This window comes from Ranitomeya imitator, chromosome 6 (genome assembly GCF_032444005.1).
Source record: "Ranitomeya imitator isolate aRanImi1 chromosome 6, aRanImi1.pri, whole genome shotgun sequence".
NCBI lineage: Eukaryota > Metazoa > Chordata > Amphibia > Anura > Dendrobatidae > Ranitomeya > Ranitomeya imitator.
In genome coordinates this window covers 423,750,430-423,775,942 of record NC_091287.1, presented here as the reverse complement: position 1 = coordinate 423,775,942, position 25,513 = coordinate 423,750,430, and the positions used below count along the sequence as shown (strand labels likewise).

At 43.7% G+C, this 25,513-nt stretch overlaps 1 protein-coding gene across 5 annotated transcripts in view; it reads right to left on the bottom strand.

The window, feature by feature from the left end:
• SNTG1 (syntrophin gamma 1) overlaps positions 1-25,513 on the bottom strand; it is a 1,229,644-nt gene that overhangs the window by 480,361 nt on the left and 723,770 nt on the right. For all 5 annotated transcript variants that reach the window (XM_069731323.1, XM_069731324.1, XM_069731327.1 and 2 more), the window contains one exon: positions 20,648-20,704. In XM_069731323.1, coding sequence (XP_069587424.1) covers positions 20,648-20,704 — 57 coding nt within the window. The remainder of the gene's footprint in view (positions 1-20,647; positions 20,705-25,513) is intronic.

Here is a 25,513-nt window from a genome sequence, read left to right as displayed (position 1 = left end):
TATTAGGTTGTAAATAGTCATGAGTGAGTGTACTTGGATAAGATGCTCTAATACTATATTCAAGTAACCGTGGCTGCATTTCTCGCTGCTGTCCGACAGCCGCAAAACATGCAGAGATTGCCTGTCTGTTAGGCAATCCCTGCATGTGTTATAACTGTCGAACAGCCAAGAGACATGCAGCCAAGGTGACTCAAACATAGCATTAGGGCATGTCAAAGATACTCTATTAGCACTCAAGAATGATTGGCCTACAACATATGCGAGTATGTTTGCTCATCACTAACAGTGAAATCATTTTTTATGTATATTGCGAGTGAAACAGATTGTGTAGCTCCCTGTATCTAAATGATTACCTTGCTACTTAGCTGAGCTCTCAGCCCCAGATCTCCACCAATTGTAACATTTGCTCTGTGGTGAAGTTTGCCTGGTATTTCTGTACTCTGTTCATCGTTTCATTGCTACCTGTTTTTAGACCTCGTTCTGACCATCCATTTGCCCAGCTCCTTTGCTCTGATCCTCTATTCTCTTGGTATTCTGACCTCGGACCATGAACTGACTTCTCATTTATCATTTTCCCTTTTGATTACTCTGTTCTCTTGGTATTTGATCCCAGAACGTTTGTGTCTGTGAGTAGTGACTAGAATAACACTGATAAGATACACAAAAATTGTTAAGTGGCATACTCTTCTGTACCTGATGCATTATATTCCTGCAAAACCATTGTAAATTAATCAGGACCTTTATTTCTACTCACAATCTGACTACAGATGCTTCTCACAAAATTAGGATATCATCAAATTATTTAATTTATTTTAATTTATTTCAGCTCTTCAACGCTATAAGTGAAACTCATATATTATATAGAGTCATTACAAACAGTGATCTCAAGAGTTTATTTCTGTAAAAATGTTGATGATTATGGCTTACAGCCAATGAAAGCTGAAAAATCATTATCTCAGTGAATTAGAATACTTAATAACACCAGCTTGAAAAATTATTTTAAAATCTGAAATGTTGGCCTATGGGAATGTAACTTCAGCAAATGTACTCAATGCTTGGTCAGGGCTCTTTTTGCATGAATTACTGCATCAATGTGGTGTGGCATGGAGGTGATTAGTCTGTGGCACTGCTGAGGTATTATGGACGCCCAGGTTGCCTTGATAGCAGCCTTCAGCTTGTCTGCATTGTTGGGTCTGGTGTCTCTCATCTTTCTATTGAGAATACCCCATAGATTCTCCATAGGGTTAAGGTCAAGCAGTTTGCTGACCAATCAAGCACAGTGATACTGTCTTTAAACCAGGTATTGGTACTTTTGGCAGTGTGGACAGGTGCCAAGTCCTGCTGGAGAATTAAATTTCCATTTCAAAAAGCTTGTTGGCAGAGGGAAGCATGAAGTGCTCTAAAATTTCCTGGTAGATGGCTGCGCTGACTTTGGCCTTGATAAAACACAGTGGACCTACACCAGCAGATGACATGGCTCCCCAAACCCTCAATGATTGTGGAAACTTCCCACTAAACCACAAGCAGCTTGGATTGTGGCCTCCACTCTTCCTCCAGACTCTGGGACATTGATTTCCAAATGAAATGCAAAATTTACTTTCACATGAAAACACCTTAGACCACTGAGCAACAGTACAGTTCTTTTCTCCTTGACCCAGGTAAGACGCTTCTGGCATCGTCTATTGGTCATGAGTGGCTTGGCACAAGGAATGCGACACTTCTAGCCCATGTCCAGGATACATCTGTGTGTGTGGTAGCTCTTGAAGCAATGACTCCAGTAGCAGCCCACTCCATGTGAATCTCCCCAAACTTTTTGAATGACCTTTTCTTAACCCTAGAACGCATGACGTTAAAAATATACAGATTAACGTATTGGGGGCCTTTTAGGCCCCCATGCACATAATGTAGAAAAACACACTTAAATAACTTTCACAAGTTTATTTAAAAATTGCTCAATAAAATATGAATAGTGGACAAAATTTTATTTATAATTTTTCACAGAAAACACCAAAAAATCTTTTTTTTCCCAAATTTCACACAAAGACATGAAAACACACAAAAACGCATAGAAATCTATAGCAAACTAGCTGCAGCTACATTTTTATTCTAACTTTCTTTTCTATTATATTAGTCTACCAAACAATTCTGACATGTTATTTTTTCAGAAGAGTGTTCTTTGCAAACAGTTTCCTTACAAGTGGAACAATATCGTTCAGTTTTCCTCTCTATGTTTCTTGGACACATGAAACAACGCTATCGTTTTCTTTCTTCTGGCTCTGGAATAATCTGAAACTGTACTCCACACCATTTCATTGCTTCTTTAGTTTGCTTTGGCAAGCATTTCAAGTCGCTTCGCTCTATCATGTGAGGCATTACAAGTTCATGACAAAGGTCCTTCAAGAATATGCGTCTCCTGTCCTTCCTCTGTGCATGAAATTCCGGATGAGTTTCTGTATAAATAATGAATGCTGCTGCTACATCAAGCATATTTGAAAATAGTACTACAGGCCGTTTTGTTTGCCTTTTACACGAATATTCTCCCACCATCTCATCCATTTTATCTACACCTCCTTTTGTTGTATTGTAATGCAGGATGATAGCTTTTGCAAGCAGAAAATTGCCTAGTTCAACATTGGTGAAATAATTGTCCATGGTAATGTTTCTACCTGAATTGTATATTGGAACAGCAAGAGTTTTGACAATTTCAGACCCCAGATCCTTCTGTACTGGTGCACCAACCTCTTTGCCACAGTAGATTACGCCATTTATGCCATAATAATTTGTAGAATCACACATCCAGAAGATTTTTATTCCGTACTTGGCTGGCTTGCTGGGCATGCATTGTATGAACTTGCAGCGTCCTCTGAACGGTACAAGTTGCTCATCTACAGTAACATTAGTACTAGGATTGTAAAGTTTTGTGCAATTTTTGATAAATATGTTCCAGATATAGCTGATAGGGTCTAATTTGTCTGTTTCAAACCTCGCTGCACGAGTTCGCTTATCATCAAAGCGAATGATTCTTCTAATTTCCTCATATCTGCCCACTGACATTGTCGCCTTATAGTGTGGATCAGAAAGTGCGTCCAGAAATAATTCTCGTATTGGGACATCATACGATTTTTGACTCCCTGCAAGCAGTGAAAGTCCAATATATGCATAAAGTTCCTCTTTTGAGATATTTTTCCAGGAATTATTTTTTGCAGAAGCGATACATCTTCCTTCTAGGTTTTAACATAATAGGACCTCTTCTGTAATATTGTCAGAAAAATAAGTACAGAATACATCTTTAGGGGTAAAGTAACTGGGACTTCCCACAGCTCCTTGAGCCTGTCTCACAATATTGTCTGTTGGAGTACGTCCGACTAATGTAGGATTACTGTCCCAAAAAACATTCGTTTTGGATGTCATGTCATGGCCTTATCACTCCCTCCAAAAATCACATGGCATCCTCACATGTTATTATCCACACCCTGGCCCCTCCACCAGCATTACTGAGTACAAATAAAGGAACTTGAGACATAAACACTACTGAGAACATGATAAAAATAGCGGGGGCCTAAAAGGCCCCCAATTCGTACAGATGTAGTTTTCACCAAACAAGCATTGTTACACCATAATGCCTATGAAAAAAATTATATGAACAACTGGATATTATCAACAATGACATACTTGAGGAATACCTGGAGTTTCAAAATTCTATCTAAAATAATTTTGCAGATAATAGCAAAAATGTAAGCATGGGGGCCTAAAAGGCCCCCAATATGCGTTCTAGGGTTACAATCCTTTCAAGGCTGTGGTTTTCCGAGTTGCTTGTGCACCTTTATCTACCACACTTTTTCCTTCCACTCAACTTTCCATTAATATGCTTGGATACAGCACTATGTGAAGAGCCAGCTTCTTTAGAAATCACCTTTTGTGGCTTACCCTCCTTGTGGAGTGGGTCAATGACTGCCTTCTGGACATCTGTCATTCCATGATTGTGGAGCCTACTGTTATGAAAGGCAATTCAGTACTACAATGGACATAGCGGTCAGAGCACATACAGTGATCTGACAATAACCCAAAATCATAGAACGAGCTCTGAGACGTGGGAACTCTGCAGACCGCAATCCCTAATCCTCTCCAAACAACACTAGACGCAGCCGTGGATTGCGCCTAACTCTGCCTATGCAACTCGGCACAGCCTGAGAAACTAACTAGCCTGAAGACAGAAAATAAGCCTACCTTGCCTCAGAGAAATACCCCAAAGGAAAAGGCAGCCCCCCACATATAATGACTGTGAGTTAAGATGAAAAGACAAACGTAGAGATGAAATAGATTCAGCAAAGTGAGGCCCGACTTTCTTAACAGATCGAGGATAGAAAAGGTAACTTTGCGGTCTACACAAAACCCTAAAGAAAACCACGCAAAGGGGGCAAAAAGACCCTCCGTACCGAACTAACGGCACGGAGGTACACCCTTTGCGTCCCAGAGCTTCCAGCAACAAATTAGACAAGCTGGACAGAAAAAATAGCAAACAAATAGCAAAGAAGAACTTAGCTATGCAGAGCAGCAGGCCACAGGAATGATCCAGGGAAAAGCAAGTCCAACACTGGAACATTGACAGGAAGCCAGGATCAAAGCATTAGGTGGAGTTAAGTAGAGAAGCACCTAACGACCTCACCAGATCACCTGAGGGAGGAAACTCAGAAGCCGCAGTACCACTTCCCTCCACCAACAGAAGCTCACAGAGAGAATCAGCCGAAGTACCACTTGTGACCACAGGAGGGAGCTCTGCCACAGAATTCACAACAGCCTACTGAAACAGACTAAGGGACCTTTTCGAATGCTTAGGAAGTCTTTTAAGGTGTTTTTGTTAATTATTCTAATTTACTGAAATAATGACTTTTGGGTTTTTATTGGCTGTAAGCCGTAATAATCAACATTAGCAGAAATAAAAACTTGAAATAGATCACTGTATTTGTAATAACTGTATTGCAGAACTGAAATAAATAAACTTTTTTCATGATATTCTAATTTTGTGAGAAGCACCTGTACACATTCTCTTTCATATATCGTATGTGGAACTACTTTCCATTATAGCACCTTAATGTTATTCACATTTGTATTTATCCCCATACTTGGATTACATTTATTAATAGCAGTACCTCTGGTATTGAGTTAATACCTAGTTTATTGTTGATTTTAGCACATGTATTATTCTGTTTGTAACGAGAAAACTGAATTAATCATGCATTACGGTAACTGCAATCTTGGGATCAATGTTGTTCTGGCTTTCCAACATATATTCTGATATTTTCTTTTATTCTGCTTTGCCATTTGTAAGAAACATTAAAGCTGTATTCTACACACATGTGCAGCTGTTTTTTTCTTCACATATTTCTTTATCCAAGCAAAAAAAATAACCATTTATATGGCAATACTAATATTTCAAAAGTGTTGTTATTTATATATAAAAAAGAAAGTAGTTCAGATTTTGTGTGCAAATTCACTACTTAGGGTACGTTCACATTTGCGTTGTTGTGTGTTGCGTCAGCGACGCAACGCACAACGCATGCAAAAACGCATGGTTTTTTGATGCATACATCCATTTTTGGCTTGCTTTTGGACGCAAAAAAAATGCAACTTGCTGCGTCCTCTGCGCCCCGACGCTTGCGCCAAAAAAGACACATGCATCACAAAACGCAAGACAACGCATGTCCATGTACCCCCATGTTAAATATAGGGGCGCATGAAGCATGCGTCGCCGCGGCTGCGCCCGACGCAGCCCCGCATAACGCTAATGTGGACATAGCCTTAGCATGCAAGTATATACAAAGCTAGAATATATACAAGAATGATATTCTAATGTTTGTTGGTTATGGGTTACAGGATGCACACTTGATTCTGGGAGCAGGATCAGATTTAGGGTTCAAATTGCAGGTGCAAGATTACAGGTTAACACTTCAAGTGCCCTTTCTCTGCAAAAAGAAAGCCCCCCCCCCTCCAAATTGGTGCGCAGATTCCAGTTTCAGGATCAAAAAAGCAGGACACATACAAGTTTCAGGCACAGTTTAGGCACAGAGCCCCTAACTCTCCAGTGCAGCTAAAACTGGCAGATAATGACATTTCCTGAGGTCAATGCACTGATTTAGATTACTCTGTCTGTTATGATCTGATGGTTTAGGAACAACATGAGACAAGCTCTGAAGGAGGTGGTATCTGTACTGACCGCAAACCCTGAACCTAGCAGCGTAACTAAAAATAGCCGTTGGGGGTACCTGACGCTCCCTAGACCCCTCGGCACAGCCTAAGATCTAACTTCCCCTAAAGATGGAAACAGGAAACCTATCTTGCCTCTGTTAGGGGTCGAGTTCCCGCTTCTGCACAGGGGGAATCTCGGGCCGCTTCTGCTGCGGTCTCCCATTCCTCTCCTGCCGCAGGTAAACCTGCTCAGCAGAGACGACGGTCCTTGCGTCTGGCTCAGTCTCACTCTGTGCTTAGGCTTGCTGTTGCTTCTCCAGCTTTTGCCATTAAAGCCAGTGTTGGGCAGCAGCGACTGGACGCTTTTGAGACTAAGTCCTGCTTTTTCCCTTCTGAGCATGCCCAGGGTGAGATCTCCCGTTGGAGATCGAGGGTCACATGCTCAGATGCTGCAGTGGTTCCCATTGGTCCTCCTGGCAGGTCCTCAAAGGACTGCAGCTATATAATCTTCGCATGACTGCACGGCCATGCGCTAGTGTACAATTGTATACGTGTGTTTGTTGTGAGTGAAAGTCGTTCATTAAATACCCCTACCCTATTGTATGACTGTTCGCGTATGGTGTATGGCTGCTATCTAGCGCCCGACTAACCGCTCAACGTGTCACACACACGTATCAGCGTCTATTGCTGTGACCGCCAGTGCGGCGCCACGCGCCAGTAGTGCGCCTCCTGACCCACGTCTGGGTTCTTAGTGGTGTCTGCCAGCTCGGCACAGTTTGCACTTCGGTGCTCTAATTATTACTGTTACCTAACACACCCAGTTGCGGTGTTGAGTGCTAGTAGTCTGATCAGACTTCAATCCTGAGTCTTGGGGTTGAGTTCGCTGACTCCTTGCTTGCACTCCTAGGTGCGGTATTGCGGACCAGTGGCTTAACTGGGTTCGCTTCCACCGCCATATTACGCTGCCATTTACTAGCAGCAGGTTTTCACCTGCACGGTGGACCCCGGACTGCGAACGCATCTATTAATATTACATCTTATTCTAGGTGCGTTCCGCCAGTCCTAACAGAACACTAGCGCCAGGGTCTGGCTAGTAAATGGCGGACGATCAACGTTTACAGAGGTACATCCAGCAGCTGGAGGGAAGGTTGGCGGCTCTAGAGCGTTCAACCTCAGCTGTGGATGTCACTGCTGTCGCTGTTCAGGCTGCAAGTGTAGCCGCAGCCAGTTTGTCCGCTGCCACCCCTGCTCCAACTTTATCCCGTCTCCCGCTTCCTGACAAGTTTGCTGGCGACAGTAAACAATGTCGCGGATTCGTGAGCCAGTGCTCCATACACCTTGAGCTCCTGGCGTCACGTTTCCCTACGGAACGGGCGAAAGTGGGATTTATTCTATCACTCTTGTCGGGCAGGGGTTGGAGTGGGCAACGCCACTTTGGGAGCGAGATGATCGTGTGGTACAGAGTGCTCCTCTCTTCCTGGACACTCTGAAGCAGGTCTTTTTAGGACCTCGTGTTACCCACAATACCGCGCTCCAGTTGTTGTCTATTACTCAGGGCTCGTCCGTGGTCAGCCAGTTTGCCATCCAGTTCCGGACTCTAGCTTCTGAGTTAGAGTGGCCAGACAAAGTTCTTATTCCGGTGTTCTGAAGGGGACTGGCAGACCATGTGAAGGACGTCTTGGCCACCAGGGAGATACCCGCCACACTGGAGGAACTTATTTCTGTATCTACCCGCATCGACCTCCGTTTTCACGAGCGGAGGTTAGAGCGGACCCAGTGTAGGCAGAGGTTTCGGCTGGCTCCCACCTTCGCCAGACCTCTTGAATCTCCTGTCTTGGCGTCCGACTCCCATGAGGCCATGGAGGTTTCTCGAGTGGGACCTAAGTCTCAGGCCGCTCGAGTACCCGTGGTTTGTAAAAACTGTCATCAACTAGGACATTACACCAATAAATGTCCGCGGCGGTCGGGAAACGATCGCGTCTAGTAACCATTGGGGGAGGTTCACTAGACACAGCTGCATTTTCCTCCAAACTGTCCTTTCAAGGGACAATCCTGTTAGGCTCCTCCACTCTAACAGTCGAGCTTTGTGTGGATTCAGGAGCAGAGGGAAACTTCATGTCCTCTGCTTTTGCTCTGCGCCACGCTATACCACTAGTCATGCTCGCCAAACCTGTAACAGTTAGAGTTGTGAATGGGGCGACACTTCCACTGCAAATCACACACCAGACAGTTCCATTCTCGCTGTCCATGTCCCCTTCCCACCAAGAGATTATTTCCCTTCTTGTTCTTCCCGAGGGAATGGATGAGATTTTGCTGGGAATACCCTGGCTCCGTTTCCACTCCCCACATATTGAGTGGTCCTCAGGGAGAATATTGGGTTGGAGTAAGTCTTGTATGGGCAGGTGTGTGAGTGAGTGTGTACAGGTTTCTACTACCAAGGTACCCGCAGACCTTTCTTCTCTTCCCAAGTGCTATTGGTGCTATGCTGACGTATTCTCTAAAAAGGTTGCTGAGACTCTACCCCCTCATCGCCCTACGACTGTCCTATTGACCTCTTGCCAGGAGCTGAGCCTCCTCGGGGAAGGGTATATCCCCTCTCTCTCCCAGAGACGGAGGCTATGTCTCAATACATTCAGGAGAATTTGGCAAGAGGGTTCATTAGGAAGTCAGTGTCTCCTGCAGGGGCGGGATTCTTCTTCGTACAGAAGAAGAACGGGGAATTACGTCCTTGCATCGATTACAGGGGTCTTAATGCTATTACCATTAAAAATAAGTACCCGTTGCCCCTGATATCTGAGCTCTTTGACAGGCTAAGGGGAGCAAAGGTTTTCACCAAACTAGATCTGCGGGGTGCCTACAACCTGATTCGCATCCGTGAGGGGGACGAATGGAAAACGGCTTTTAATACCAGGGATGGGCACTATGAGTATCTGGTGATGTCCTTCGGGCTCTGTAATGCCCCAGCCGTTTTTCAGGACTTTGTCAACGATATCTTCCGGGATATGCTTTCCACCTCGGTTGTACTCTATCTGGATAATATCCTCATCTTCTCTCCAGATATTGACTCCCACCGGAGAGATGTTGGCAGAGTCTTCGAACTCCTACGGGCAAATTCCCTTTATGCTAAGTTGGAGAAGTGTGTGTTTGAGCAGGAGTCCTTACCTTTCCTGGGCTATATCATCTCGGCCCAGGGATTGGCTATGGATCCTGCCAAACTACAGGCTGTGATGGACTGGCAGGAACCCCATTCTCTTAAAGCGGTGCAGCGCTTTATGGGGTTCATAAATTACTATCGCCAGTTCATCCCCCACTTCTCAACTATGGTAGCTCCCTTGGTATCCCTCACCAAGAAGGGAGCGAATCCCAAATTGTGGTCGGAAGAGGTCTCCAAGGCCTTCACTTCTATAAAGTCCCATTTTGCTAGCGCTCCCATCTTACATCGTCCCGATGTGGATAAGCCATTCCTTATGGAGGTGGATGCCTCATCCGTTGGTGCTGGAGCAGTCCTCTATCAAAAGGATGCTCAAGGTCGGAAGCATCCATGCTTCTTCTTCTCAAAGACCTTGACACCAGCGGAGAGAAATTACTCCATCGGGGACAGGGAGTTGCTAGCAATGAAGTTGGCCTTTTCAGAGTGGAGACATCTTTTGGAAGGTGCTCGGTTTCCCTTGCAAGTCTTCACGGACCACAAAAATTTGGCCTATTTGCGTACAGCCCAGCGGCTGAATTCTCGTCAGGCTAGATGGTCCTTGTTTTTCTCCCAGTTCCACTTCACTCTCCATTATCTCGCCGGGGAGAAGAACATTCGTGCTGACGCTCTCTCTCGCTCCCTTTTGTCAACTGAGGAGGAGGAAGAGGAGCCTCGGCTTATTGTCCCTTCAGAGAGTCTGAGAACCGTAGCTCCGGTTTCGCTAGAGTCTGTGCCTTCGGGCAAGACTTTTGTTCCCATCAATTTGTGACCGGAGGTTCTCTCTTGGGCTCATTCGTCCAGAGTGGGTGGACACTTTGGGGCTAAGAGGACATCTGAGTTGCTGGCGAGAATGTACTGGTGGCCGCATATGGTTCGTGATGTCAGAGACTATGTTCGGGCATGTGTCTCCTGTGCCAAAAATAAGTCTCCTCGTCAACGGCCAGCTGGATTGTTATATCCTCTGCCGGTGGCAGACAGGCCCTGGGAGATGGTCGGGATGGACTTTGTGGTGGGTTTGCCCAAGTCACGTGGCTGTACTATCATTTGGGTAATCACCGACCATTTTTCTAAAATGGTGCATTTGGTGCCGCTTCCTCGGCTACCTTCTGCACGGGACTTGGCAGCGTTGTTTATTAAACATGTCTTCCGCCTTCACGGTATGCCGGACAAAATTGTCAGTGATCGGGGTCCTCAGTTTACGTCTCGGTTCTGGAGAGAGCTTTGTCATCTTCTCAGTATTGAGTTAAATCTCTCTTCTGCCTATCATCCCGAGACGAATGGGTTGGTGGAGAGAGCCAACCAGACCTTGGTCACATATGTGCGACATTTTGTCTCTGCCAGGCAGGATGACTGGGCATCTTTGTTACCATGGGCAGAGTTCGCCCTTAACAACGCTGTAGCCGATTCCACCGGTCAGACTCCTTTCATCCTTAATTACGGCCAGCATCCGCGGGTTCCAGTGCCTATGCCCATGTCTTCTGCTGACTCCAGGGTGGCAGACTGGGCGGTGGAGGCACGAGACATTTGGGACCGCACTCAGGATGCCATCCGGGCCTCCAAGGAGAGAATGAGGTCCTCTGCCGATGCACATCGGCGCCCTGCTCCAACCTTTGCTCCAGGTGACTTAGTGTGGCTCTCCGCTCGTAACATCAGGCTGCGTGTTGAGTCCACTAAGTTTGCTCCTCGCTACTTGGGTCCCTTCAAGGTCCTCGAACAGGTTAATCCTGTGGTTTACCGTCTAGCCCTTCCTCCACGCCTAGGTATCACTGACACCTTTCATGTGTCCCTCCTTAAGCCCGTGTACATGTCACGGTTTTCTGAGTCATCTACCGGGACGTCGGGTTCGTCTACGGACGATTACGAGGTGAACGCTATTTTGGGGTGCAAGGTGGTTCGTGGCAGAAAAATTTATTTGGTAGACTGGAGGGGTTACGGCCCTGAGGATAGATCCTGGGAGCCTGCTGAGCACATTCGGGCTCCGCAGCTTATTGCTGCCTTCGAACGTAGCGAGGCCCAAGGAAGGGGGGGCCCTAAAGGGGGGTAATGCTAGGGGTCGAGTTCCCGCTTCTGCACAGGGGGAATCTTGGGCCGCTTCTGCTGCGGTCTCCCATTCCTCTCCTGCCGCAGGTAAACCTGCTCAGCAGAGACGACGGTCCTTGCGTCTGGCTCAGTCTCACTCTGTGCTTAGGCTTGCTGTTGCTTCTCCAGCTTTTGCCATTAAAGCCAGTGTTGGGCAGCAGCGACTGGACGCTTTTGAGACTAAGTCCTGCTTTTTCCCTTCTGAGCATGCCCAGGGTGAGATCTCCCGTTGGAGATCGAGGGTCACATGCTCATATGCTGCAGTGGTTCCCATTGGTCCTCCTGGCAGGTCCTGAAAGTACTGCAGCTATATAAGCTTCGCATGACCGCACGGCCATGCGCTAGTCTACAATTGTATACATGTGTTTGTTGTGAGTGAAAGTCGTTCATTAAATACCCCTACCCTATTGTATGACTGTTCGCGTATGGTGTATGGCTGCTATCTAGCGCCCGACTAACCACTCAACGTGTCACACACGTATCAGCGTCTATTGCTGTGACCGCCAGTGCAGCGCCACGCGCCAGTAGTGCGCCTCCTGACCCACGTCTGGGGTCTTAGTGGTGTCTGCCAGCTCGGCACAGTTCGCACTTCGGTGCTCTAATTATTACTGTTACCTAACACACCCAGTTGCGGTGTTGAGTGCTAGTAGTCTGATCGGACTTCAATCCTGAGTCTTGGGGTTGAGTTTGCTTACTCCTTGCTTGCACTCCTAGGTGCGGTATTGCGGACCAGTGGCTTAACTGGGTTCGCTTCCACCGCCATATTACGCTGCCATTTACTAGCAGCAGGTTTTCACCTGCACGGTGGACCCTGGACTGCGAACGCATCTATTAATATTACATCTTATTCTAGGTGTGTTCCGCCAGTCCTAACAGCCTCAGAGAAAATCCCCAAAGTAAAGATAGCCCCCCACAAATATTGACGGTGAGAGGAGGGGAAAATAACATACGCAGAAATGAAATCAGATTTTAGCATAGGAGGCCAGTCTAGCTTGATAGATAGGACAGGAAAGGATACTGTGCTGTCAGTATAAAAACTACAAAACAATCCACACAGAGTTTACAAAATCTCCACACCTGACTAAAGGTGTGGAGGGTAAATCTGCTTCCCAGAGCTTCCAGCTAACAGAAAAAATCCATACTGACAAGCTGGACAAATATAGAATGCACAGAACAATAAGTCCACAACATGTGGACTGAAATGAGCAAAGCCAGAACTTATCTTTGCAGAACTGGTCAGGAAACCAGGAGAATCCAAGCAGAGATGTGAATCCAGCCAGGAAACATTGACAAGTGGCACAGGCTGAAGAAAGAGCCAGACTTAAATAGCGGACGATAAGTGGAGGCAGCTGAGGACAGCTAACTCCAAGGAGCAGCCATACCACTAGAAACCACAAGAGGGAGCCCAAGAGCAGAACTCACAAAAGTGCCACTTACAACCACCGGAGGGAGCCCAAGAGCGGAATTCACAACAGTACCTCCCCTTGAGGAGGGGTCACCGAACCCTCACCAGAGCCCCCAGGCCGATCAGGACGAGCCAAGTGAAAAGCACAAACCAAATCGGTAGCATGGACATCGGAGGCGACAACCCAAGAATTATCCTCCAGGCCATAACCCTTCCACTTGACAAGATACTGAAGCCTCCGCCTCGAAAAACGAGAATCCAAAATCTTCTCAACCTCATATTCCAACTTTCCCTCAACCAACACCGGGGCAGGAGGGTCAACTGAGGGAACAACGGGCACCACATATCTCCACAACAAAGATCTGTGGAAAACATCATGAATGGCAAAAGAGGCAGGAAGAGCCAAACGAAAAGACACCGGATTAATAATTTCAGAAATTTTATAAGGACCAATAAACCGAGGCTTAAACTTAGGAGAAGAAACCTTCATAGGAACATGACGAGAAGACAACCAAACCAAATCCCCCACACGAAGCCGGGGACCAACACGCCGACGGCGGTTAGCAAAACGTTGAGCCCTTTCCTGAGACAACGTCAAATTGTCCACCACATGAGTCCAAATCTGCTGCAGCCTGTCCACCACAGAATTAACACCAGGACAATCAGAAGGCTCAACCTGCCCAGAAGAAAAATGAGGATGAAAACCAAAATTACAATAGAAAGGTGAAACCAAAGTAGCCGAACTAGCCCGATTATTAAGGGCAAACTCGGCCAACGGCAAGAAAGACACCCAATCATCCTGATCAGCAGACACAAAGCATCTCAAATAGGTCTCCAAAATCTGATTAGTTCGCTCAGTTTGGCCATTAGTCTGAGGATGAAACGCCGAAGAAAAAGATAAATCAATGCCCATCCTAGCACAAAAGTCACGCCAAAATCTAGAGACAAACTGAGAACCTCTGTCAGACACAATATTCTCCGGAATGCCATGCAAACGAACCACATGCTGAAAAAACCATGGAACCAGATCTGAGGAGGAAGGCAACTTAGGCAAAGGTACCAGATGGACCATTTTAGAGAACCGGTCACAAACAACCCAGATAACAGACATCTTCTGAGAAACAGGAAGATCGGAAATAAAATCCATGGAAATATGCATCCAGGGCCTCTCAGGGACCGGCAAAGGAAAAAAAAAAACTAACGCGGGAACAGCAAGGCTTGGCCCGGGCGCAAGTCCCACAGGACTGCACAAAAGCACGCACATCGCGAGACAAGGAAGGCTACCAAAAGGACCTAGCAACCAAATCTCTGGTACCAAAAATCCCAGGATGACCAGCCAACACTGAACAATGAACCTCAGAAATTACCTTACTTGTCCATCTATCAGGAACAAACAGCTTCCCCATTGGACAGCGGTCAGGCCTATCAGCCTGAAATTCCTGAAGCACCCATCGCAAATCAGGGGAGATAGCAGAAAGAATCACCCCCTCTTTAAGAATGCCAACCGGCTCCAGGACTCCAGGAGAATCAGGCGAAAAACTCCTAGAGAGGGCATCAGCCTTAACATTCTTAGATCCCGGAAGATACGAGACCACAAAATCAAAACGGGAGAAAAACAGGGACCATCGAGCCTGTCTAGGATTCAGCCGCTTGGCCGACTCGAGGTAAATCAGATTCTTATGATTGGTCAGGACCACAACACGGTGTTTAGCTCCCTCAAGCCAATGTCGCCACTCCTCAAACGCCCACTTCATAGCCAACAACTCCCGATTGCCGACATCATAATTGCGTTCCGCAGGTGAAAACTTTCTGGAAAAAAAAGCACACGGTTTCATCAAAGAACCATCAGACTCCCTCTGAGACAAAATGGCCCCTGCCCCAATCTCAGAAGCGTCGACCTCAACCTGAAAAGGAAGAGAAACAACCGGTTGACGCAACACAGGGGCAGAAGTAAATCGGCGTTTAAGCTCCTGAAAGGCCTCAACAGCCTCAGAGGACCAATTCGTCACATCAGCGCCTTTCTTCGTCAAATCAGTAAGGGGCTTAACCACACTGGAAAAGTTGGCAATCAAACGGCGATAGAAATTAGCAAAGCCCAAAAATTTTTGAAGTCCCTTCACAGATGTGGGTTGGATCCAGTCATGAATAGCTTAGACCTTAACAGGATCCATTTCTATAGACGAGGGAGAAAAAATAAAACCCAAAAAAGAGACCTTCTGAACTCCAAATAGGCACTTAGACCCCTTCACAAATAAAGCATTATCACGAAGGATCTGGAACACCATCCTGACCTGCTTCACATGAGACTCCCAATCATCGGAAAAAATCAAAATATCATCCAAATATACGACCATGAATTTATCAAGATAATTGCGGAAAATATCATGCATGAAAGACTGGAACACAGATGGAGCATTAGAGAGCCCAAATGGCATCACAAGGTATTCAAAATGGCCTTCGGGCGTATTAAATGCAGTTTTCCATTCGTCACCCTGTTTAATACGAACAAGATTATATGCCCCTCAGAGGTCAATCTTAGTAAACCAACTAGCCCCCTTAATCTGAGCAAACAAATGAGTAAGCAAAGGCAAGGAGTATTGGAATTTGACCGTGATCTTATTAAGAAGACGATAATCAATTCAGGGTCTCAAGGAGCCATCCTTCTTAGCAACAAAAAAGAAACCCGCTCCCAATGGTGACAAAGAGGGCCGAATATGCCCTTTCTCCAAAGATTCCTTAACATAGCTCCGCATGGCGACATGCTCTGGCACAGACAGATTGAAAAGTCCGCCCTTAGGGAACTTACAACCAGGAATAAAGTTAATAGCACAATCACAGTCCCTATGTGGAGGAAGGGAACTGGACTTGGGCTCATCAAATACATCCTGGAAATCCGACAAAAACTCAGGGACCTCAGAAGAGGGGGAAGAGGAAATTGACATCAAAGGAACGTCACTATGTACTTCTCGACAACCCCAACTAGTCACCGACATAGTTTTCCAATCCAGCATCGGATTATGTTCCTGTAACCATGGAAATCCCAGCACAACAACATCATGCAGGTTATGCAACACCAGAAAACGGCAATCTTCCTGATGTGCAGGAGCCATGTACATAGTCATCTGTGTCCAGTACTGAGGTTTATCCTTGGCCAAGGGTGTAGCATCAATGCCCCTGAAAGGAATAGGGCTCTGCAAAGGCTGCAAGGAAAAACCACAGCGCCTGGCGAATTCTAAGTCCATTAAGTTCAGGGCAGCGCCTGAATCCACAAATGCCATGACAGAAAAGGACGACAATGAGCAAATCAGGGTCACAGATAAGAGAAATTTAGGCTGTATAGTACTAATGGTAACAGACCTAGCGACTCTCTTAGTACACTTAGGGCAATCAGAGATAACATGAGCCGAATCACCACAGTAAAAACACAGCCTATTCTGACGTCTGAATTCCTGCCGTTCTATTCTAGTCAAAATCCTATCACATTGCATAGGTTCAGGATTATACTCAGAGGATACTGCCATATGGTGCACAGCTTTGCGCTCGCGCAGACGCCGATCAATCTGAATGGCTAGAGACATAGATTCGCTCAAACTGGCAGACGTAGGAAAGCCCACCATAACATCTTTAAGGGTTTCAGAAAGACCTTTTCTGAAAATAGCAGCCAGAGCCTCTTCATTCCATTTAGTGAGCACAGACCATTTTCTAAATTTCTGGCAGTATAACTCTGCCGCTTCCTGACCTTGACACAAGGCCAACAGGGTTTTTTCTGCATGATCCACAGAATTAGGTTCGTCATACAATAATCCGAGCGCTTGAAAAAATGCATCTACATTCAATAATGCCGGATCCCATGTTTCAAGAGAAAAAGCCCAGTCTTGAGGGTCACCACGCAGCAAGGATATGATGATTTTCACCTGCTGAATGGGATGACCAGAAGAACGGGGTTTCAAAGCAAAAAACAATTTGCAGTTATTTTTAAAGTTCAAAAACTTGGATCTGTCCCCAAAAAACAAATCAGGAGTAGGAATTATGGGCTCTAAAGCCGGAGTCTGGACAACATAGTCCTGGATACTCTATACTCTTGCAGCAAGTTGATCCACACGAGAAAACAAACCCTGAACATCCATGCCAAAACATATATCCTGAACCACCCAGATATCAAGAGGAAAAAAAAGACAAACCAAAGCACAGAAAAAAAAAATGGTTCAGAACTTTCTTTTCCTTCTTTTGAGATACATTTAATTCAGTTTTGGCCACTTGTACTGTTATAATCTGGTGGTTTAGGAACAACATGAGACAAGCTCTGAAGGAGGTGGTATCTGTACTGACCGCAAACCCTGAACGTAGCAGCGCCACTAAAAATAGCCATGGGGGGTACCTGACGCTCCCTAGACCCCTCAGCACAGCCTAAGATCTAACTTCCCCTAAAGATGGAAACAGGAAACCTATCTTGCCTCAGAGAAAATCCCCAAAGGAAAGATAGCCCCCCACAAATATTGACGGTGAGAGGAGGGGAAAATAACATACGCAGAAATGAAATCAGATTTTAGCATAGGAGGCCAGTCTAGCTTGATAGATAGGACAGGAAAGGATACTGTGCGGTCAGTATAAAAACTACAAAACAATCCACACAGAGTTTACAAAATCTCCACACCTGACTAAAGGTGTGGAGGGTAAATCTGCTTCCCAGAGCTTCCAGCTAACAGAAAAAATCCATACTGACAAGCTGGACAAATATAGAATGCACAGAACAATAAGTCCACAACATGTGGACTGAAATGAGCAAAGCCAGAACTTATCTTTGCAGAACTGGTCAGGAAACCAGGAGAATCCAAGCAGAGATGTGAATCCAGCCAGGAAACATTGACAAGTGGCACAGGCTGAAGAAAGAGCCAGACTTAAATAGCGGACGATAAGTGGAGGCAGCTGAGGACAGCTAACTCCAAGGAGCAGCCATACCACTAGAAACCACAAGAGGGAGCCCAAGAGCAGAACTCACAAAAGTGCCACTTACAACCACCGGAGGGAGCCCAAGAGCGGAATTCACAACATCTGTCTACCACACTGATAGGTGAGCGAGGTTAATGTTAGTGGTCTCAATAGTTAGGCTGAATCTTTAGTAAAAGGGAAACAGATCCCCTGAATATGTAAAACTGGCTCCATGACTTTTAAGACCTTTATACAATTTTGTTGGTAATTTTTTAGATTGTTTTATGGAAGTGCACATATTGTAGCAAAATCAACTTGTATACAGCACTTTGCTATTTGCTAATGAACTAGGACTAGCCCTTATAACATTTTAGACTTATATCTAGGTTATCCGGTAATATATTTTTTATTTATGAAATTGCATATAGTGCAGCAAAATCAACTTCTAAATATCAGCTCACAGTATGTTAATGAACCAGTACTGGTCTAGTGAGACATGTATGTACTTACTGCGCACTGTTCTCTAGCGCCGACACCGAAAGAGGGCTGTCAGGTGACTGCAAGTAAGTGATTTGCCTATTTCCATACATATACAAATTACAAACTTGCAGTCACACTCCCACTGCTCCCGGTACTGGCACCGGAGAATCCTAACAGCACGCACTGTGCAAAATGTGAGGACTCACAAGTCTGCAATCAAGTAGAGTGACTGCATACTGGAAGCCTATGTCCGTACAATCAGTTTAATGTCAGGAAACAAACAGCCCATATAGTGGTTATAATATATTGCATATATTTGGCCATGTGGGGGGAGAGCTTGTTTACTTTTGCTCTAATCATGGAACTTGCCTTTTGGAATCTATACATGTGCTACATAAGCACTACATGTTTAGTGAAGGTTTGACTATCTTTTGTTTAACCATAGTGCAAAATGTATGATAAAAGATTGTCTTTACCAAATTACTTTAAGAATAGATATTTTATGCTGAAAGGAAATTGCTATGTAGGCATATATGAACATTCTTTTTTTAGTTAAAATAAATGTAAAATATGTGTTCTCATTATAGTGACACTGCATTGATAAGAACTGCGTGGGCTTGATAGCAAAATTACTAATTAGTACGCATGCAATTTTCCGTCTTTGATCAAAGATGTTTCATGAAGATCCATTGTCTGCATATATTAGCGATGGCAAAGGTGTATGTTAATGAAGAGTCCTAATGACATGGGAAAATATGTGTGCTGTTTAAAATTAAAGCAAAATTAAAAATCAAGGATCATTTCCCCTGTTCACAGCAAATTAGCTCAAGTTGCAAATTATCTGTGATTTTTACTTTGATTACTAATAACAAAAAATAATTAAGTGCAACAAATATTATATCTATATCACGAAGAAATATATAATAAGAAATACAGGAAACTTGAGCTTATTTGTATCTAGCTTGAGTAAAAAGTCTGAAAATGGCTCTTTGATATAAACACTTGGATCTGCTTTATCTGAAATTATAAGACAGTAGGCTCAAATTATGAAAGAAATTTTAAATTTAAATTTAGCCCTGACATAAATGATGGCTGTTCTTTCAGACAACTAGATCTCATTTCATTGAAAATGCACTAATAGACAATATTCAAATCAATTTATGTCAAAATTATGTTTTCTTACCCCTAAATATTTACTCAAAAGTTTTTTGACCACTAAGTGTCAACCTCTTGTTGGCAAGTGTAAATCTCCTTTAGCATGGGAGGTACAGACAGATTACAGAAAGTGGGGAAAGGTCTTTATGTCTCTGCTCCTGTCAAACTTTTTATTGACATAAATTAAAGACCAGCTTTCAGTTTGGGGGTAGAAAGCAAATGGACAATATTACACACAAAAAATGCTGGGAAGATAGGGAAAGAAAGTTCCTGTACCTATACCTATGGCAGAATGCTAATAAATAGAATTTTCCTTCCTCAAAAAAGTGGACCATTAAAAACAGGACAGTTATCATGCATATTATGAGAGCATTACGGCTATGCTTATCCGTTTTTTTCTGAAAAGACAAAAATTAGCTATCTCGAGATCAAAAGAAACTATCTTGCAAGTACCATCTAGGAAAGGGAACTAGCTACCTTCTAACTCAATATATGACCCATGAATGAATCTTACAATACAAACAGGGATAAATGCCGAGCCAGAAAATGATTTATGGACATCCTGTTTCAGGGTGTGCAATATCCAGGGTGTGAATAATGCAATTCCTTTGATATATTCAACTGAGTATAATATCCTACAAGCAACATTCCATGGGAGAAAAAGATACAAATTAGCTATATTGCAGAATGAAAGAAACTATGTTGCAAGAATCTCTTGGGATAGATATATACCCGATAATTCAATGTCCGACCTGTCAATCAGTTTTGTAAAATGATAATTCAGGGGCATTACTTGTAAAACTCAGTGAGTCTCTGTAACCTGTACTTTCCCACAATCTGAATAGATACCCATTCATTTTAAATATATTCTTCTGGTAACCTGATAGGATTTTGTAATAGAATTAAAGAAAATGGACAATGGAAGATGTGGTTCTATAAATATCTTATTGAGCTTATTCAGTTGGAAAATGTTTGATTTACAACACAAAGACAGCATTATGACACAAAAATGTACATGTCTTCCTCTAAAAGACCATGAATCTGTTGGCACACTGTACTTTATACAGCATTAGCTAATTAGGTTTATTACCTGTTTTTGAATAATTAGTATCATATCTCTATTAAAAATGTGCTGCATAAAGTATTCAGAGAGGCAAAAAGTAATATCTACTTCTGCACATTTCTTTCAATATTTAAAGTTACTTAAAATATATCTACTGTACCTTTATGCTGAGTCCAAATCCTCCAACAGTTTGTCTTCGTATTGCTACTGTTCTTTCCTAGAATCAGAATTTGGAATAGATTTGATTAAATAGCTTCAAAATAATAATCTGTTGGCTCACAATCTATATACAACTATGCGCAACAATAAAGTTGTGAATTTGTTTACTTTCAATAACGGAAAAGAGTTTTCCACTGGTACAGTGGGGAAAATAATTATTTCAAATACTGCCAATTTTGCAAGTGTTCCCACCTGCAAAGAATGGAGAGGTCTGTAATTTTTATTGTAGGTACACTTCAACTGTGAGAGACAGAATCTGAAAAAAATCCAGAAAATCACATCACAATCGTATAGTATAATTTTTACATAATTAATTTGCATTTTATTGCATGAAATAAGTATTTGATACAATAGAAAAACTGAACTTAATATTTGGTAAAGAAAAATATGCTTGCAAATTACAGAGGTCAGACATTTCCTGTAGTTCGTGATCAAGTTTGCACAAACTACAGCAAAGATTTTGGCCCACTCCTCCATACAGTTCTTTTTCAGATCTTTCAAGTTTCCAGGCTGTCACTGGGCAATATTGAGTTTCAACTCCCTCCAAAAATGTTCTCTTGGATTCAGGCCTGGAGATAGGCTAGGCTACTCCAGGACCTTGAAATGCTTCTTATGGAATCAGTCCTTAGTTGCCCTGGCTGTGTGTTTTGTTTCATTGTCAGGAAGGAAGACTCAGCCACAAGCCATCTTCAATGTCTTACTAAGGGAAGGAGGTTGTTGATCAAAATCTCGGGATACATGACCTCATCCATCCTCCCTTCAATACAGTGCAGTCATCCTGTCCCCTTTGCAGAAAAGCACCCCTAAAGTTTAATGTTTCCCATACCATGCTTCACAGTTGGTGTTCTTGGGGTATATTCATCCTTCTTCTTCCTCCAAACCCGGAGAGTGGAGTTGATGCCAAAAAATTCTATTTTGGTCTTGTCTGACCACATGACTTACTCTCTTGCCTTCTCTGGATCATCGAGATGGTCATTGCTGAACTTTAAAAGGGCCTGGACATGTGCTGGCATGAGCAGGGAGATCTTGCATGTGATGTAGGATTTTAATCCATAAAGGCGCAGTGTGTTACTAACGGTAAATTCTGAGACTTTGATTCCAGCTCTCTTCAAGTCTTTGACCAGATCCTCTCATGTAGTTCTGGGCTCATTCTTGACCTTTCTAAGAATCATCCTTACCCCACGAGGTGAGAACTTGCATGGAGCCCCAGACTGATGATGATTGACAGTCATCTTGTGTTTCTCCTATTTTCTAATAATTGTGCCAACAGTTGTTGCCGCCTCACCAAGCTGCTTGTCTATTGTCCTGTAGCCCATCCCTGTCTTATACAGGTCTACAATTTTGTCCCTGGTGCCCTTAGACAGCTCTTAGGTCTTGCCCATGGTGGAGATGTTGGAGTGTTATCCATTGATTGTGTTGACAGGTGTCTTTTATACAGATAAGAAGTTCAAACAGGTGCAATTGGTAATGAGTGCAGAGTAGGAGGGCTTTTTAAAGATAAACTAACAGTTCTGTGAGAGTCAGAATTCTTGCTCATTGATAGGTGATCAAATACTTATTTAATGCAATAAAATACATTTTACTTATTTATAAACCAGACAATGTGATTTTCTGTTTTTTTATTTTTAGATTCTGTCTCTCACATGTGAAGTTTACCTACAACAGAAATTACAGTCCTCTCCATTCTTTGAAGGTGGGAAAACTTGCAAAATATTTAGTGTATCAGATACTTGTTTTCCCCACTGTAAGTAATATATGATCACCAGAGGATTTACAGCAAGAACTACTGCCCACCATGAGAACAAGGGTCTCAAAGTCCACTGTTTAAATATCTTGGTGGTGTACTGGCATGACTTCGGTGGGATTTCTATAAAAACTATGTTGAGCAGTGGCCTATTTAAACTTTGGGCTTTGAATTGTGGGGTTACCAATATTGGAGCCCTTGGCAATTTAACATTTATTCTATGAATAGGTTATAAATTAATTCAATGGGAAAACATGTTAAGGACATCATCAAGAAACTTAAAGGTTGCACACTACTATTAACTAATAGTAATAGTATTAACTAATTATCACCTTTTATGGTGATAATTCTAAGCAGTATGTGTGAAGAAAACAGGCACTACTCATCACCTGCCCAATAAAATCCCTACAGTGAAACATGGTGGTGGCAGCATCATGCTATGTGGGTGTTTTTTCAGCTGCAAGGACATTTCTATTGGTTGTCATTGAATGAAACATGAATGCGGCCACATACAGAGATATCCTGGATGAGAACCTGTTCCGGAGTGCTCTGGACCTCTGACTTGGCAGAATGTTCACCTTCCAACAAGACAATGACCCTAGCAAACAGCCAAATTAACAAAGGAGTGGCTTCAGAACAACTCTGTAACCATTCTTGACTGACCCAGCCAGAGCCCTGACCTAAACTCAATTGAGCATCTCTGGAGAGACCGTAAAATGACTGTCCACCAACGTTCACCATCCAACCTGATGAAACTGAAGAGGATCTGCAAGGAACAATGGCAGAGGATACCCAAATCCAGGTGTGAAAAACTTGTTGCATCATTCCCAAGAAGACTCATGGCTGTACTAGCTCAAAAGGGTGCTTCTATTCACTACTGAGCAAACGGTCAGAATACTTATGACCATGTGATATTTTATTTTTTCTTTTTTAATTAATTAGCAAAAGTTACTAAATTTCTGTTTTTTCAGTCAAGATGGGGTGCAGAGTGTACATTAATGATAAAAAAGAACGTTTTTGAATTTACCAAATGGCTGCAATGAAACAAAGAGTGAAAAATTTAGAGGGGTATGAACACTTTCCGTACCCACTGTATACACAATAGCTGTCACATTTTTTAGTTAAGTTGCTTCCATGTTCATGGATCCATCAATGGCACCTGTTGGACTAGTTCTTGAAATATAATAATTCCCAAACCTTCCTTGCATATAGCAGTTCTATAACTTGATCACTAGATACTTTAAGCATGAGCCATTAATCCAAAGCTGGATTAGGTATGTTAAATTTCAATATGCCTTATCCTTTATTCTTATATACAGTGTGGGGAAAAAAGTATTTAGTCAGCCACCAATTGTGCAAGTTCTTCCACTTAGAAATATGAGAGAGGCTTGTAATTGACATCATAGGTAGACCACAACTATGAGAGTCAAAATAAGAAAACAAATCCAGAAAATCACCTTGTCTGATTTGGCAACATTTTTTTTGCAAATTATGGTGGAAAATAAATATTTGGTCACCTTAAAACATGCAAGATGTCTGGCTCTGTCCTCCACTCAACACCTGTAGTAATGGTACCTGTTTGAACTTGTTGTCAGTATAAAAGACACCTCTCCACAACCTCAAACAGTCACACTCCAAACTCCACTATGGTGAAGAAGAAAAAGCTCTCAAAGGACACCAGAAACAAAATTGTAGCCCTGCACCAGGCTGGGAAGACTGAATCTGCAATAAGCAAGCAGCTTGGTTTGATGAACTCAACTGTGGGAGAAATAATAAGAAAATGGAAGACATACAGGACCACTGATAATCTCCCTTGATCTGGGGCTCCACACAAGATCTCACCCCATGGGCTCAAAATGATCACAAGAATGGTGAGCAAAAATCCCAGAACCATATGGGGAGACATAGTAAATGACCTGCATAGAGCTGGGACAACCATGACAAAGGCTATCAACAGTAACACACTACAATGCAGGGACTCAGATCCTCCAGTGCCAGATGTGCCTCCCTGCTTAAGCCAGTACATGTCTGGGCCCATCTGAAGTTTGCTAGAGAGCATTTGGATTATCCAGAAGAGTATTGGGAGAATGTCATATGGTTTGATGAAACCATAGTAGAACTGTTTGGTAGAAACCAAACTCGCCATGTTTGGAGGAGACAGAATGCTGAGTTGCTTCCAAAGAAGACCGTACCTACTGTGAAGCATGGGGATGGCAACATCATGCTTTGAGGCTGTTTCTCTGCAAAGAATGAAAGAATGAATGGGGTTATGTATAGTGAGATTATGAGTGCAAACCTCCTTCCATCAGCAAGGGCATTAAAGATGAAACATGGATGGGTCAAAATGATAATGATCGCTAGCACACTGCCAGGGCAACCAAGGAGTGGCTTTGTAAGAAGCATATGAAGGTCCTGGAGTAGCCTAGCCAGTCTCCAGATCTCAACCTCATAGAAAACCTTTGGAGGTAGTTGCAGTCCGTATTGCCCAGCGACAGGCCCAAAACATCACTGCTCTAGAGGAGATCTGCATGGAGGAATGGGCCAACATACCAACAGAGTGTACCAACGGGAGAAGAAAAAATCAAGCCGCACAGCCCGTATTGGAACCCGGTGTGCAGTTGGCCACTAGAACTGACGTACTCAGGAGGTGCTCGCGTTAGAAAACAGTACATGAAATATATCATAGAAAGAGAAACACGCGGCAACACTCACTGAGCCTGTAATAGGAATTCGACTTTATTGAAGCATCTTTGAAACAATCTTCACGGCACGGGGGAGTGGGGAAAGAAGAGGTGTGAGCAGGGAAGGAACGACGGCCGTTTCACGCCAAAGCCGGCGCTTCTACGGATAGACAGCCAGAAGCGCACATTAAGTGCCGCTGTCAGAGTTTGACAGCAGCATTTAACTAGTTAATAGGCACGGGCGGTTCGCGCTTCCTGTCCGCACCTATTGCTGGCACATGTCAGCTGTTGAAAACAGCTGACTTGTTGCAGCTTTGAGGTGGGCTCACCGCCGGAGCCCACCTCAAAATGGGGCTTCTGACGCCAGACATATTATCCCGTC